We start from the raw sequence: 12,445 nt of genomic DNA, 5'->3' as shown, positions 1-12,445 counted from the left end.
CTTTGCGGGCGCTCCAAACGCAACTCTTGGGTGCCGTGTACTTCCAAACAGCACCCTTCTAACTATGGACTACACCTATTTCAAAGGTTTCTCGGAGGATCCATGTCATGGCCGTAACTGGGGGTGGGGCACTGGGGACAAGGGCCACCCCCCAGCATTTATAAGGAAAATCACCATGACCATGTCCTCAATATTTTATGTTTCTGTATCGTGCCCTCCACATAATTATGAGGCCTACTACAGCTTTGCATGTTCATTTATATCTATCTGTGAAACGATCTACAGTCTCAACAAACGGTAAACAAACTTTTCCGAGAACTAGGGCCGCTGGGAGGTCATATAGTCACACGATAACAAGACGTAAATAAACGTTGTTCACTTTACTTATTTTACTCAAGTATAACATTTTAGAATTGTCAACAACGTTGGTTCTGTCTATTAAAAGAATAATGATAAAACATTAAAATTGTTCAAAATTATATCCCCCACATCTTTGATTTTCCTTCCTTCTCACAGGTCTTCTGGGTTCGCTCTAGAGTCCCCGTCTTTACTCACGTTATCAACTTTGACGAGGCTTTCTTCCTTGGCGATATTTTCCTCTACGGTTTGTTTTGTATTCTTTTTCTCAGCTTTACCTTTACCTTCCTTTTTCGTTGATGCTTTTACAGGGATAGATCTTTTCACTTCGACTGTTATTTCGCTCTTTCCGGTATTCCCAAGAGCACAGGCGCTCACCACGATGTCTTTTTCCATAATTTTTTTCTTACAGCCTTCCATACCTTGTTCTACGGCGATATCTTTATTGGCGTTTTCAATATTTGTCTCAGTACTTTCTTGACTGTCTTTCTGTCGGCCATAAGTAATTTCCTGTATCAATGGCAACTTTTCTCCTTTTGGTGTTTTAATGCTGCCGATGATGATTGGGAGGGGGATGTGAGCGGACTCTACGCAGCGCCCTTTGATGTTAATGATAACCTGAAAAACACAAAGAATAGTGAAAACCCTTTTCAAGGAAAACTGATTTTGATTTCGCTGCAAGAGGCATGTCTGTCTGTCTGTCTGTCTGTCTGTCTGTCTGTCTGTCTGTCTGTCTGTCTGTCTGTCTGTCTGTCTGTCTGTCTGTCTGTCTGTCTGTCTGTCTGTCTGTCTGTCTGTCTGTCTGTCTGTCTGTCTGTCTGTCTGTCTGTCTGTCTGTCTGTCTGTCTGTCTGTCTGTCTGTCTGTCTGTCTGTCTTTTGTGATAGGCCTAGTTACGACGCCTCTCTTTTCATGTTCCGTTTTGAGATGTCTGTTCTAAATGTAAATGTATGCGAATGAAGATGAGACAATCGACTTCGTTCTTTTGCATGTATTTGCATAAAGAACGGCACATGAAAAGAACGGCGTTGCTCAAGGCCTAACTCTCCCTACCTCTATGGTGTAGGCCGTGGTGATTATGCCATACAAGCTGGTGGGCCGTAGCTGCGGAATAGTAATTGTAACGTCATCGATAATAACTTCCTTTCCACGAGCCACACCCTCGCGTTTCACGCTGTCAATTAAACGGTCCTTAACTTGGTATTCGTTCTCATCTAAAAATAACGAAACAAAAATAATACTCTGAACCAACTGACAATCCAACAATCATGGTTGCGCATTATTGTCATGACCCAGATTGGAAATAAGCGTGAAAATAACGCTAGGCCGCAAACTAAGGAGCTTCGTCAATAACCTACTTCACCATCATCTTTTGGCAATCGGATCTTCAAAATCACGTAGATTTAAAGGGGCACTTCCACGATTTAAAAGTGAGTAATATAAAAAAAGAGTGTCAAAATCATGCCGGGGGCGTGTCTAGAGAAAAAAGCAGGGTGTGGTCCTGAGTAGTAATTCACCGACCACGGATCAATTAAGTTCAAATGGACATCCTTAGCTCTGCTAATACATCACTAGATCTATCTAGAAATCTTATCCAAATACACACATAAAATCAACAAGCTTCTCAAAAGTCCGAGGTAGAGGGATGGTAGGGGTTGCTTGCCCCTCCCCCCCCCCCCCCCCCTCCTTCCCTCTGGACACTCTGGTATTATTCTCTTAAAGCCGCATTGTCACCAGTTTACTTCCAGTCGATTACGTAACAATATCCGATGATTTTTAACGCATAAAGCGAAAAATATTTCAAAATATTGAAAGCAGCGTATTTATGGGAAGTTTCTTTGAGGATGTGATTGATAATTTAGAGCGGATGGCCTGTTTAATATCTCGAATTTTAATAGATTCTTTTGTCTTTTAACGGTTGAGGTTTCCGTCGGACCTCCGGAAGTAAACTGGTGACAATGCGGCTTTAATGTTACCTGTGCCGTAGATATAAGTAGTAAACTGAAAGAGGCAAATCTCTACGTCTGTGACGTCACGGGTACTCTGATTATCTAGGAAGACCGTGACCTGGGCCTCGTCCCCAATGTAAAAACCTGCGCGGTCAATTTTGGCCGTGACAGTCAAGGAACCTGATGCACAACAGTTGTAGCCCACATGCCAGTTTTCTTGTTTTTGACGCGGTTCCTGTTTATAAAATGATACGTGGAGTAATTACTATACGGAGGCTCTGGGGATTCCGGGTAATGTTCTGGTGAAGTTCAAAACATTGCATTTCCAGGGGGAAAAAATTCCGAGAATGGGGGTTGGGCTGGGTAGATTTCTAAAATTCTGACAATGAGGAGAGAAAGAGTGGCAGGAAAGGACATGGCACGGAGGAGAAGGTGAAGGTATATGTTATATGGATCTTTTCGGGCCCAAATTGTTTTCAATGACAGTGGCCGAGGATTGCCTATAAAAAATTGGGGATGAAAAGGAAAGGTCCTGGATGTGTGAGGGAATATCAGTATACAAGAAGGGGGGGACTTTTGCTGGTAAAAATAATAAGAAGAAAGAACACTCGCGTGCTTGAGAAGACCATACCAGGAGCGTCTTGTCGATTTCCACGTAGTCTATGACAGTGATTAGCGTGCCAGTCTTAGCAGGCGTCATCAAAGGCCTGTCAATCAAAGCCTCTAGTGAGTACTTAATGTAGCCGTGCTTCGCTTCGTACGTCCCAGGCAGGTCGCCGTCAAACGGGAGCTCGAAGGAGAATGGGTACTTGTACTCACCAGGCTTCAATATTCCATTCATCCCGGCCACTTTTTCTAAAATTAAAATTGAACTCAGTTTACATAAGTTGCTTTACTTCGTGTTTTAACACATTAAAATGTGTTGAATAGAAATAAGGTCTTTTCCTCAGTCATTTTTTAAGAAAATTAAAAACGTTTCGGAGTTACAGTTATTATAAGCAGCCTGTTTCATTTTCGTGAAAGTGTATGTTTTGAAAACCCTCGTCTCCCTCGAACCTGGTCTTACTCGTAGTTAGACTCCCTCGCAGGCGTTTTTAAGCGACGCCTGCCTAAAAAATGTGCTCGATCCATGGCAAATCAATGTATCGTAACTCGCGCTGGTTCATGGGTATCGATAAATGACTGAATCCTGGTCTTTGAACACCGTATGAACGTTTAGAGAGGTACGTAAAAAAAGAATGCTGAAGCTTTCTAAACCTGTGTTTGTTTCAATAAGCTTATTTTTTATTTATAGATACCCATAAAGCATTACGGGTTACAATACATAGATTCTCCATGTGCAACCTTATTTGAAATAAGTGTACAAAAAAATTTTGTGCTTTACTTTTATTGTGCCTCAGTTAACCAGAACATATTTGGTGCCGCTCTCACGAGTCCTGTATAATTGACATTCGTAGTTGTGATTTTTCCGACGAATAATTTGAGTTTTTTTCCTCTCGCTTATTGCCCGATTCCCTATTCCCTACAAGAAACGAACCAAAACAGTTTTACTCTTGTGTGGCTGCAATATTATACAATATGTTTTTCCTCGTTGTGATGACGTCACTGGTGACATTAAATTGGTCACACTAAATGATCCCATCGTTGCACCCGCCTTGACCCTAAGGCGACTTGGCCTAAGTTTGATTGTCTCACTCTGTCGGAGCTCAAGCTACTGATTTTCGCATTTGTGATGATGTCAGTCATTGATAACCTCGCGTGACATGACCCAATTGCTGCACCCCTTGACTCTAAGACGACTTAGCTTAAGTTTGGTTGTCTCATGACTCTCGTAGCTCAAGCTATTGATTTTCGTACTTGTAATGACATCACTGATGACGTCACGCTAAATGACAATTCTTGCGAATTGTTCTTTAAAAATCCATCGAAATTCTTTATCCAAATTCATGGTTATTACATTAAGCGTTAATTTGCTCTTACAGTAAGCGTTGGTACATACAACGTTAACCCCTTTGTATTAAAGATGGTACAAAACTTACTCAACCAGTTCAGAAGCTACAAAAACTTCTTAATAAACCAACACCGAAGTATTTTAATCATTCTAAAACATGGGGTTCGTTTTTGAGGTAGTTAAATATTTAAGACTACTCGTTGGGGCCAGAATTGTAATTAAGCAGGATTGGTCTCATCGAGGAATGAAACTGTATTTGCATTTTTGTATTGCATGTTGGAAACGTGGTAAACTATATCTAAACACTAGTATTGATAGTATTGTTTTATTTCTCGTGAACTTTATCGTCAGATTTTGTCTTCAAAATATTTTATTGTAAGTGAAAATTGTCAATACAATAATAAAGTGTTTCATTTTGAAACACCTCATGTATTTTTATTGGCGCGATAACAAAAGAAACATCAATTTCTAAAAGCAAAACATTATACTGATTGAAATACCAAACCGCAAAGCGGTGTAAAAGAAAACTAGAGAAAACAATTCCTTAACCATAATGAAATATTATCTTAGTCACAATGATTATTTTTGAAGAATGCGAAAAATGCTACGATATTATAACTCACGTTAAACATGAACAATGAACGAATCAGTTTTTATTATTTACTTTGGTATTTTTTTTACCAAGGCAATTAATAAATAAAAAAATCACATTTGATGCGACTTAAAAAGATAGTACGTAACAGAGATTACTTTGTAATAAAGGATCTTTACGTATCAAACTTAATATCTCTTTACCTTTGTCTAAAAGTTCTGCCACATGTCTGTAATATTCCTGCTTGCCAATAAATGTGGTTCTTCCTTCCATGACTTCAACCTTTCCTCGACCAAAGAAATGGAGGTAGATCTCCCGAACACGGATTTCTTTGGTCAGTGTAAACCTGACTTCACCGGATACGTAGTCTCCCAGTGTATAAACCAAATCCTTTCTATCCAACTCGATAGCATAGTTTTCTATGGTCATTTTGCGTCAAATAATAGAGGAGATACGGGTAAGATCATTTACGTATTAAGAAGCTATGAAATTGGGAGGCAGAAACAAGATGTGATGCTTGGGGCTTGAGGTCTTGTGCTGAATCGTATTGACAAGAAATTACTTCTTAATTTAAAAGTCGGTAGAGGTTAAAACGTCAGCGTTCAAATATTAATTATAATATAATCAAACTTTAGCTACATATCAACTTGATTTTAGTAAATTTGAATACTCTGGTTGTGGTCTTTATATTCCTGAAACTGAAAGAGTAATAACTGCAGCCAGATGCCAAATGTAACTAAGTCTTTCTCTTGAATGTTTTGCAGGATGATATTTCAGGTAGTTTGAAGGTATTTGCATATTACAAAATTAAGAAATTCCACATATATATACATACACATATTTTTGTTTACTCCGCGTTCAACTCATGCCTTATAAAAAGTTATATTGAATTTAAGAGTATAAGAATTTTAAAGTATTATGAGTATAAGAATTTTAAAGTATTATGAAATCCTCATATCTTTTTTCATTCGTCTGCATATTGAATGTTGAGTCGTGGGGTCACCTTCTAAGTAGTGAAACGATTAGGGTTTAAAGTAGAGATCCCCTGTAAATATTTTATTTGGCTCATCCATAGGCGACTCGGTAAGAAATCACGTGACTTTTTGGGTGGTAAACTCGCCAGCGCTTTGGCCTTGGCGTAAAAAAAAACAACAACAACGTAAGCAATGTATTCAGTATAGCCAGCCGCACAAAGGGAATCTTCCCAGATCCCAGCTCCCTTATTTCCAAAAAAAAATGGTAGTTATTTTATAAGATGACATCGCTTCTTGGCATTCAAGGGATTGCGCGAGCCTCTAGCCCCTGAGATGACCAATAACTTTTATTGCTACAAAAAAGGAATGGCATAATTTAAGTACTATTTAAAACACGAGAAGGAGTGTTTTCACTCCTTCAATACACTCATCAATATTCAATAGGCATGTTGATCAATCGCAATGGAAAAAACAACAAGAGCTTTTGAATTGTCATTAAACACGAGGTTCCGCTATAAAAGGGAAAGCTCCTCCCCCCCCGGGCTCAAGAACAATCAGTTATCAAACAGCTGTCAATGAGTCAACATGTAAGGACAATCAGTTATCAATCAGCTGTCAATGAGTCAACATGTAAGGACGATTGCTCTGAGCGCTAAATTCGAATTTTATATTTTAAACCAAAATAAATATCATTTAGAGTTGTCTATCGAAAAATGTTTTTATTTATCGTAAAATTATGCTATGCCAAGCTGTGTGTGCTCTAAAATACGAGCATTTTCATCACAGCGCGAGAATAATTTGGGTGCGCTAGATTATGGATAGCGCAAAATTTAAAATTTTGCACCGAAAACGTGAGTGGCCAGCAAATAACTAATTTATCTACCTCTTAACACAGCTGTCTTGTAACCTGTGCAAACATAGTTTTTTTCGAGCCAACTTAGGCTCAAAGATAAGCAATATTTTACAGGAGACTTATAATTTTGTGACCGCTAGCGTGGCAGTGTTCTGATCATAATTGCAAATTTGAGCCCGGGGGTGGGAGAAGCTTTCCCTTTTATAGCGGAACCTCGTGTTTAAAAAGACTACCGGAATTCGGTTAAAAAAAAGCAAGTAGAACAATAAACAAAACTAACGTCATTAGGTCGCGGGCAAACAGCGCGCAGTTTTACATAAACTGACTTGCTAGTCGAGCACTAGTCGAGCACTAGTCGAGCACTAACGTCATTAGATCGCGGGCAAACAGCACGCAGTTTTACATAAACTGACTTGCTAGTCGAGCACTAGTCGAGGACAAAAACGTCGCATATTTGGAAACTGAAATCTTTTAAAAACAAGGCCGACGGCACAAGATATCCACCGAGAAGCCTCTATACTCTAATAACTGGACTTTATTCAATTCAATTAGGAAACGCAGTCCAACTGTTTATATAAAGCTTCATTACGTCATGAGGGTTTTATATAATCCTTCATGACGTCATGATTGCTTTATATATAATGTTTAATGTTCGTTTGTCTTTGTTTTTCTATTGTACCCCAATATTTCCCTGGAGACGATTTCAATTCCCTCCCCGTGCTTTAGATTTGTTGGGTGTATTGCTAGGTATAAAGCCCATTTATGCGTCAGTTTCCTCACTTCAGATCGGATACTTACAATCAATATTCGGATTAACCGCGAATAGGCTAGTTAAAAAAACCGTTTAAAGCTTACATACTGCACTGTGTGGACGATTACAATTGTAGCCAGCATGAAGAAAACAAACTTAGAAAACTTTGCATGTATTTGGATCCATATGCCGACGTTTGGAGCCACCAGACTATCCCTGCGATAAGTGCAGGCAAAATCCAACTTACACAGATCACGTAACAATACACTCATTTGCGGACTGATTGAAATCTTAGCAGCAACACTGTAGATAGCATACTTTCTATAGTATAAGCACAATTAAAGCAAAGTAACAAGCCCCAAAAAGATGTCGAAGAAATGGCCTTGTAGTAACTTATTGTTCAGATTGGGGGCTACCACATTCATTGTAAGAATATTGTAATGATGAAGTGGGATCGGCACTAGACAGATCGGGAGATCAGCTACGGCGAGGTTAACAATGAGATACGTGCTGCGCTTGCGCAGGTGAGGACTGCGGACGAATGTGAGGATGGTCAACAGGCTGATAATGACGATAAGCAGTGCGGGGAGAGCAAACGCATTAATCATGAGAGGAGTCATTGCCGGTTTTTCATTTATTGGGGATGATATATTCTTCATACCGTGGAAATATTCGGTAAAGCTCTTGTGGCAGATCTGAATGAACTCTGAAAGGTAGACAGAAATCAGATCGAGTTAGTGGGGGTTCTGAGTTTACGACTGCGACAGCGTCTCGTTGCGTATTTTTTGCGCATGACACGCCAAGACGTCATCTGTGCATCTACGAACGCAAAAATCATTTCTATTTGTGAAATAAATCACAAACAGTGGCCATCCGCTCTAAATTATAACTTACTCAAAGAAACTTTCAATAGACACAATGCTTTAACAATTTAAAAATATTTTTTTCGCGTTTTCCGTTTAAAATCATCGGAGATTGCTACGAAAAAGACCGGAAGTAAACTGGTGATAATGCGGCTTTGCGGCCAAGCTAGATAGTCGTATTATCAAATGATGATGAAATAATCGAATGATTCCTTTGCATGCATTTGCACGGCTCATGGATAATACAGCGTTTGAACTTCCCCCTAAGTATACGTGATTTCAGAATAACAAAAAATGACTACTTTTTTCTGAATAAATTGATAACATAGCTAACAACCCCGTGCGAACACTGCGTATTTGAGTCAGCATTGCTGGTGGAGTGTTACGGCCAAAGTTGGGTCGATGCACAAAGAGACTCGGCCAACCAGGCACATTATTAGTTCACACGTGACTGGCGTTTGCTGCATGATTGGACGAAAGGCATGTGGGAGTGCGTTCTTGATATATTTCAGTCTGAAATTCATAAAAGGTTTATTTCAGTCTGAAATTTAAAAAAGGTTTATTTCAGTCTGAAATTCATAAAGGTTTATTTCAGTCTGAAATTTGTTAATTTTGACCTGTCAAAATGGGTAATTATTAACGTAGATCAATTAGTACACCAATCAGAATGGCATGTTGGTAATGCCAGGTTATACGATATTTAATCTCAAGCATGTGATGTGATTGCTCAGTTCACCGTCCTATTCAACTGAGAGCACGCTTAGCTTTTTATCAATCCGAACTCATCCGCCGGAATGGCATCCAAATCACAAACATCTAATGTTGCTCAAGAGATTGCTGATCTCCCGGCTCAAATCGAGGAGCTACAAATGTCTTTGCCTTCGGCTTCACCATCCCACGCGGGAGCGCAACAACGAGTAGCTCCCCTCCTAACTCCCCAGGCCATAGAAGCCCCGTCTCTGGCCCAGCAGCTCCAGCTGGAACGCACGAAGCAGGAAGTTTTTTTCAGTCTCAAATTCATAAAAGATTCTTTATTGTAAACGCTTATTTATGAAACGACTATTAAAATAATGTAAATTAGAACCTGTGTGCAGGGTTGTTGTGACATGTATGACAAAATGACAAAGACTTTTCTGTCATAAAAACACTACCTTTGAATATGAATAATAAAAATATATGTATAATTTTAAGTTTTATTGCAAATGCCATATCACAACACTGATTCGGGCAAGAACGGTAAGAAGCATCATCTCCAGGTTTTGGGGGGACTCCATGACAGTAAAAGGTGTGATTGTCCTATTTTTAACGGTATATAATTCTACCAAATACCATTCTTTAGGTGTGTAGAGGGCACAGGCTAGCACATTTTTACATTTTTGCGCGCAGTTTTACATAAACTGACTTGCTAGTCGAGCACTAGTCGAGCACTAGTCGAGCAGTAGTCGAGCACTAGTCGAGCAGTAGTCGAGCACTAGTCGAGCAGTAGTCGAGCACTAGTCGAGCACTAGTCGAGCAGTAGTCGAGCACTAGTCGAGCACTAGTCGAGCACTAGTCGAGCACTAGTCGAGCAGTAGTCGAGCAGTAGTCGAGCAGTAGTCGAGCACTAGTCGAGCACTAGTCGAGCAGTAGTCGAGCACTAGTCGAGCACTAGTCGAGCACTAGTCGAGCACTAGTCGAGCAGTAGTCGAGCAGTAGTCGAGCACTAGTCGAGCACTAGTCGAGCACTAGTCGAGCACTAGTCGAGCACTAGTCGAGCACTAGTCGAGCAGTAGTCGAGCACTAGTCGAGCACTAGTCGAGCACTAGTCGAGCACTAGTCGAGCAGTAGTCGAGCAGTAGTCGAGCACTAGTCGAGCAGTAGTCGAGCAGTAGTCGAGCAGTAGTCGAGCACTAGCCGAGCAGTAGTCGAGCACTAGTCGAGCAGTAGTCGAGCAGTAGTCGAGCACTAGTCGAGCACTAGTCGAGCACTAGTCGAGCACTAGTCGAACACTAGTCGAGCACTAGTCGAGCAGTAGTCGAGCACTAGTTGAGCAGTAGTCGAGCAGTAGTCGAGCAGTAGTCGAGCACTAGTCGATCACTAGTCGAGCACTAGTCGAGCAGTAGTCGAGCACTAGTCGAGCACTAGTCGAGCACTAGTCGAGCACTGCACTAGTCGAGCAGTAGTCGAGCACTAGTCGAGCACTAGTCGAGCACTAGTCGAGCACTTGTCGAGCACTAGTCGAGCAGTAGTCGAGCACTAATCGAGCACTAGTCGAGCACTAGTCGAGCAGTAGTCGAGCACTAGTCGAGCAGTAGTCGAGGACTAGTCGAGCACTAGTCGAGCACTAGTCGAGGACAAAAACGTCGCATATTTGGAAACTGAAATCTTTTAAAAACAAGGCCGACGGCACAAGATATCCACCGAGAAGCCTCTATACTCCAAGCGCTTCCATAGAACACATTCCAAGTGCAACCAGCATGCAAATAGCTTTTTCCCGTGGTCTATAAAATTTTGGAACAATTTACCAGGTTCAATTACCGACATAAAAGAAAAGGGCAAATTCAAAGAGAAGCTTCAGCAGCATTTAATTGATAATGGCCAGTGGTTCTAGTATTCAAGTTATAAATTAATTAAGCTAAATTATTTAATTGAATTACTTTATTGAAAATTATTTTATAAATTTATTTTACAAATTATGAATATATTGTATAAGTTATGTAAATTATTACAGATCTGTATATTTTTACCTTGTATTTATTTATACTGATGTGATACCGACATGGTTTTATCAGTTAATAAAGTAGAAGTAGAAGTATACTCTAATAACTGGACTTCATTCAATTCAATTAGGAAACGCAGTCCAACTGTTTATATAAAGCTTCATTACGTCATGAGGGTTTTATATAATCCTTCATGACGTCATGATAGCTTTATATATAATGTTTAATGTTCGTTTGTCTGTCATTGTTTTTCTATTGTACCCCAATATTTCCCTGGAGACGATTTCAATTCCCTTCCCGTTCTTTAGATTTGTTGGGTGTATTGCTAGGTATAAAGCCCATTCATGCGTCAGTTTCCTCACTTCAGATCGGATCCTTACAATCAATATTCGGATTAACCGCGAATAGGCTAGTTAAAAAAAACCGTTTAAAGCTTACATACTGCACTGTGTGGACGATTACAATTGTAGCCAGCATGAAGAAAACAAACTTAGAACACTTTGCATGTATTCGGATCCACATGCCGACGTTTGGAGCCACCAGACTATCCCTGCGATAAGTGCAGGCAAAATCCAACTTACACAGATCACGTAACAATACACTCATTTGCGGACTGATTGAAATCTTAGCAGCAACACTGTAGATAGCATACTTTCTATAGTATAAGCACAATTAAAGCAAAGTAACAAGCCCCAAAAAGATGTCGAAGAAATTGCCTTGTAGTAACTTATTGTTCAGATTGGGGGCTACCACATTCATTGTAAGAATATTGTAATGATGAAGTGGGATGTGCACCAGACAGATCGGGAGATCAGCTACGGCGAGGTTAACAATGAGATACGCGCTGCGCTTGCGCAGGTGAGGACTGCGGACGAATGTGAGGATGGTCAACAGGCTGATAATGACGATAAGCAGTGCGGGGAGAGCAAACGCATTAATCATGAGAGGAGTCATTGCCGATTTTTCATTTATTGGGGATGATATATTCTTCATACCGTGGCAATATTCGGTAAAGCTCTTGTGGCAGATCTGAATGAACTCTGAAAGGTAGACAGAAATCAGATCGAGTTAGTGGGGGTTCTGAGTTTACGACTGCGACAGCGTCTCGTTGCGTATTTTTTGCGCATGACACGCCAAGACGTCATCTGTGCATCTACGAACGCAAAAATCATTTCTATTTGTGAAATAAATCACAAACAAAGTATCGTTATATAAAGCCGCATTGTCACCAGTTTACTTCCGGAGGTACGACGGAAACCTCGACCGTTCAACGGTAAAAGACCATAGAATATATTAAAATCCGCGCTTATAACAGTGGCCATCCGCTCTAAATTATAACTTACTCAAAGAAACTTTCAATAGACACAATGCTTTAACAATTTAAAAATATTTTTTTCGCGTTTTCCGTTTAAAATCATCGGAGATTGCTACGAAAAAGACCGGAAATAAACTGGTGA

At 40.2% G+C, this 12,445-nt stretch overlaps 1 protein-coding gene across 1 annotated transcript; it reads right to left on the bottom strand.

Moving 5' to 3' along the window:
• Nucleotides 1-238: 238 nt before the first annotated feature.
• On the bottom strand, nt 239-5,886 carry LOC5507036 (arrestin domain-containing protein 3). Its single transcript, XM_001627659.3, has 5 exons — nt 5,052-5,886; nt 2,937-3,160; nt 2,333-2,540; nt 1,410-1,570; nt 239-975 (listed from the first exon to the last, which is right to left on the bottom strand). The coding sequence occupies exons 1-5, from the start codon at nt 5,275-5,277 to the stop codon at nt 511-513; spliced, it is 1,284 nt and encodes a 427-aa protein (XP_001627709.1). The 5' UTR covers nt 5,278-5,886; the 3' UTR covers nt 239-510.
• Between the last annotated feature and the right edge of the window lie 6,559 nt (nt 5,887-12,445).

This window comes from Nematostella vectensis, chromosome 13 (genome assembly GCF_932526225.1).
Source record: "Nematostella vectensis chromosome 13, jaNemVect1.1, whole genome shotgun sequence".
Taxonomy (NCBI): domain Eukaryota; kingdom Metazoa; phylum Cnidaria; class Anthozoa; order Actiniaria; family Edwardsiidae; genus Nematostella; species Nematostella vectensis.
Note: the sequence above shows the minus strand (reverse complement) of the source record. Positions and strands in the feature narration are given on the sequence as shown.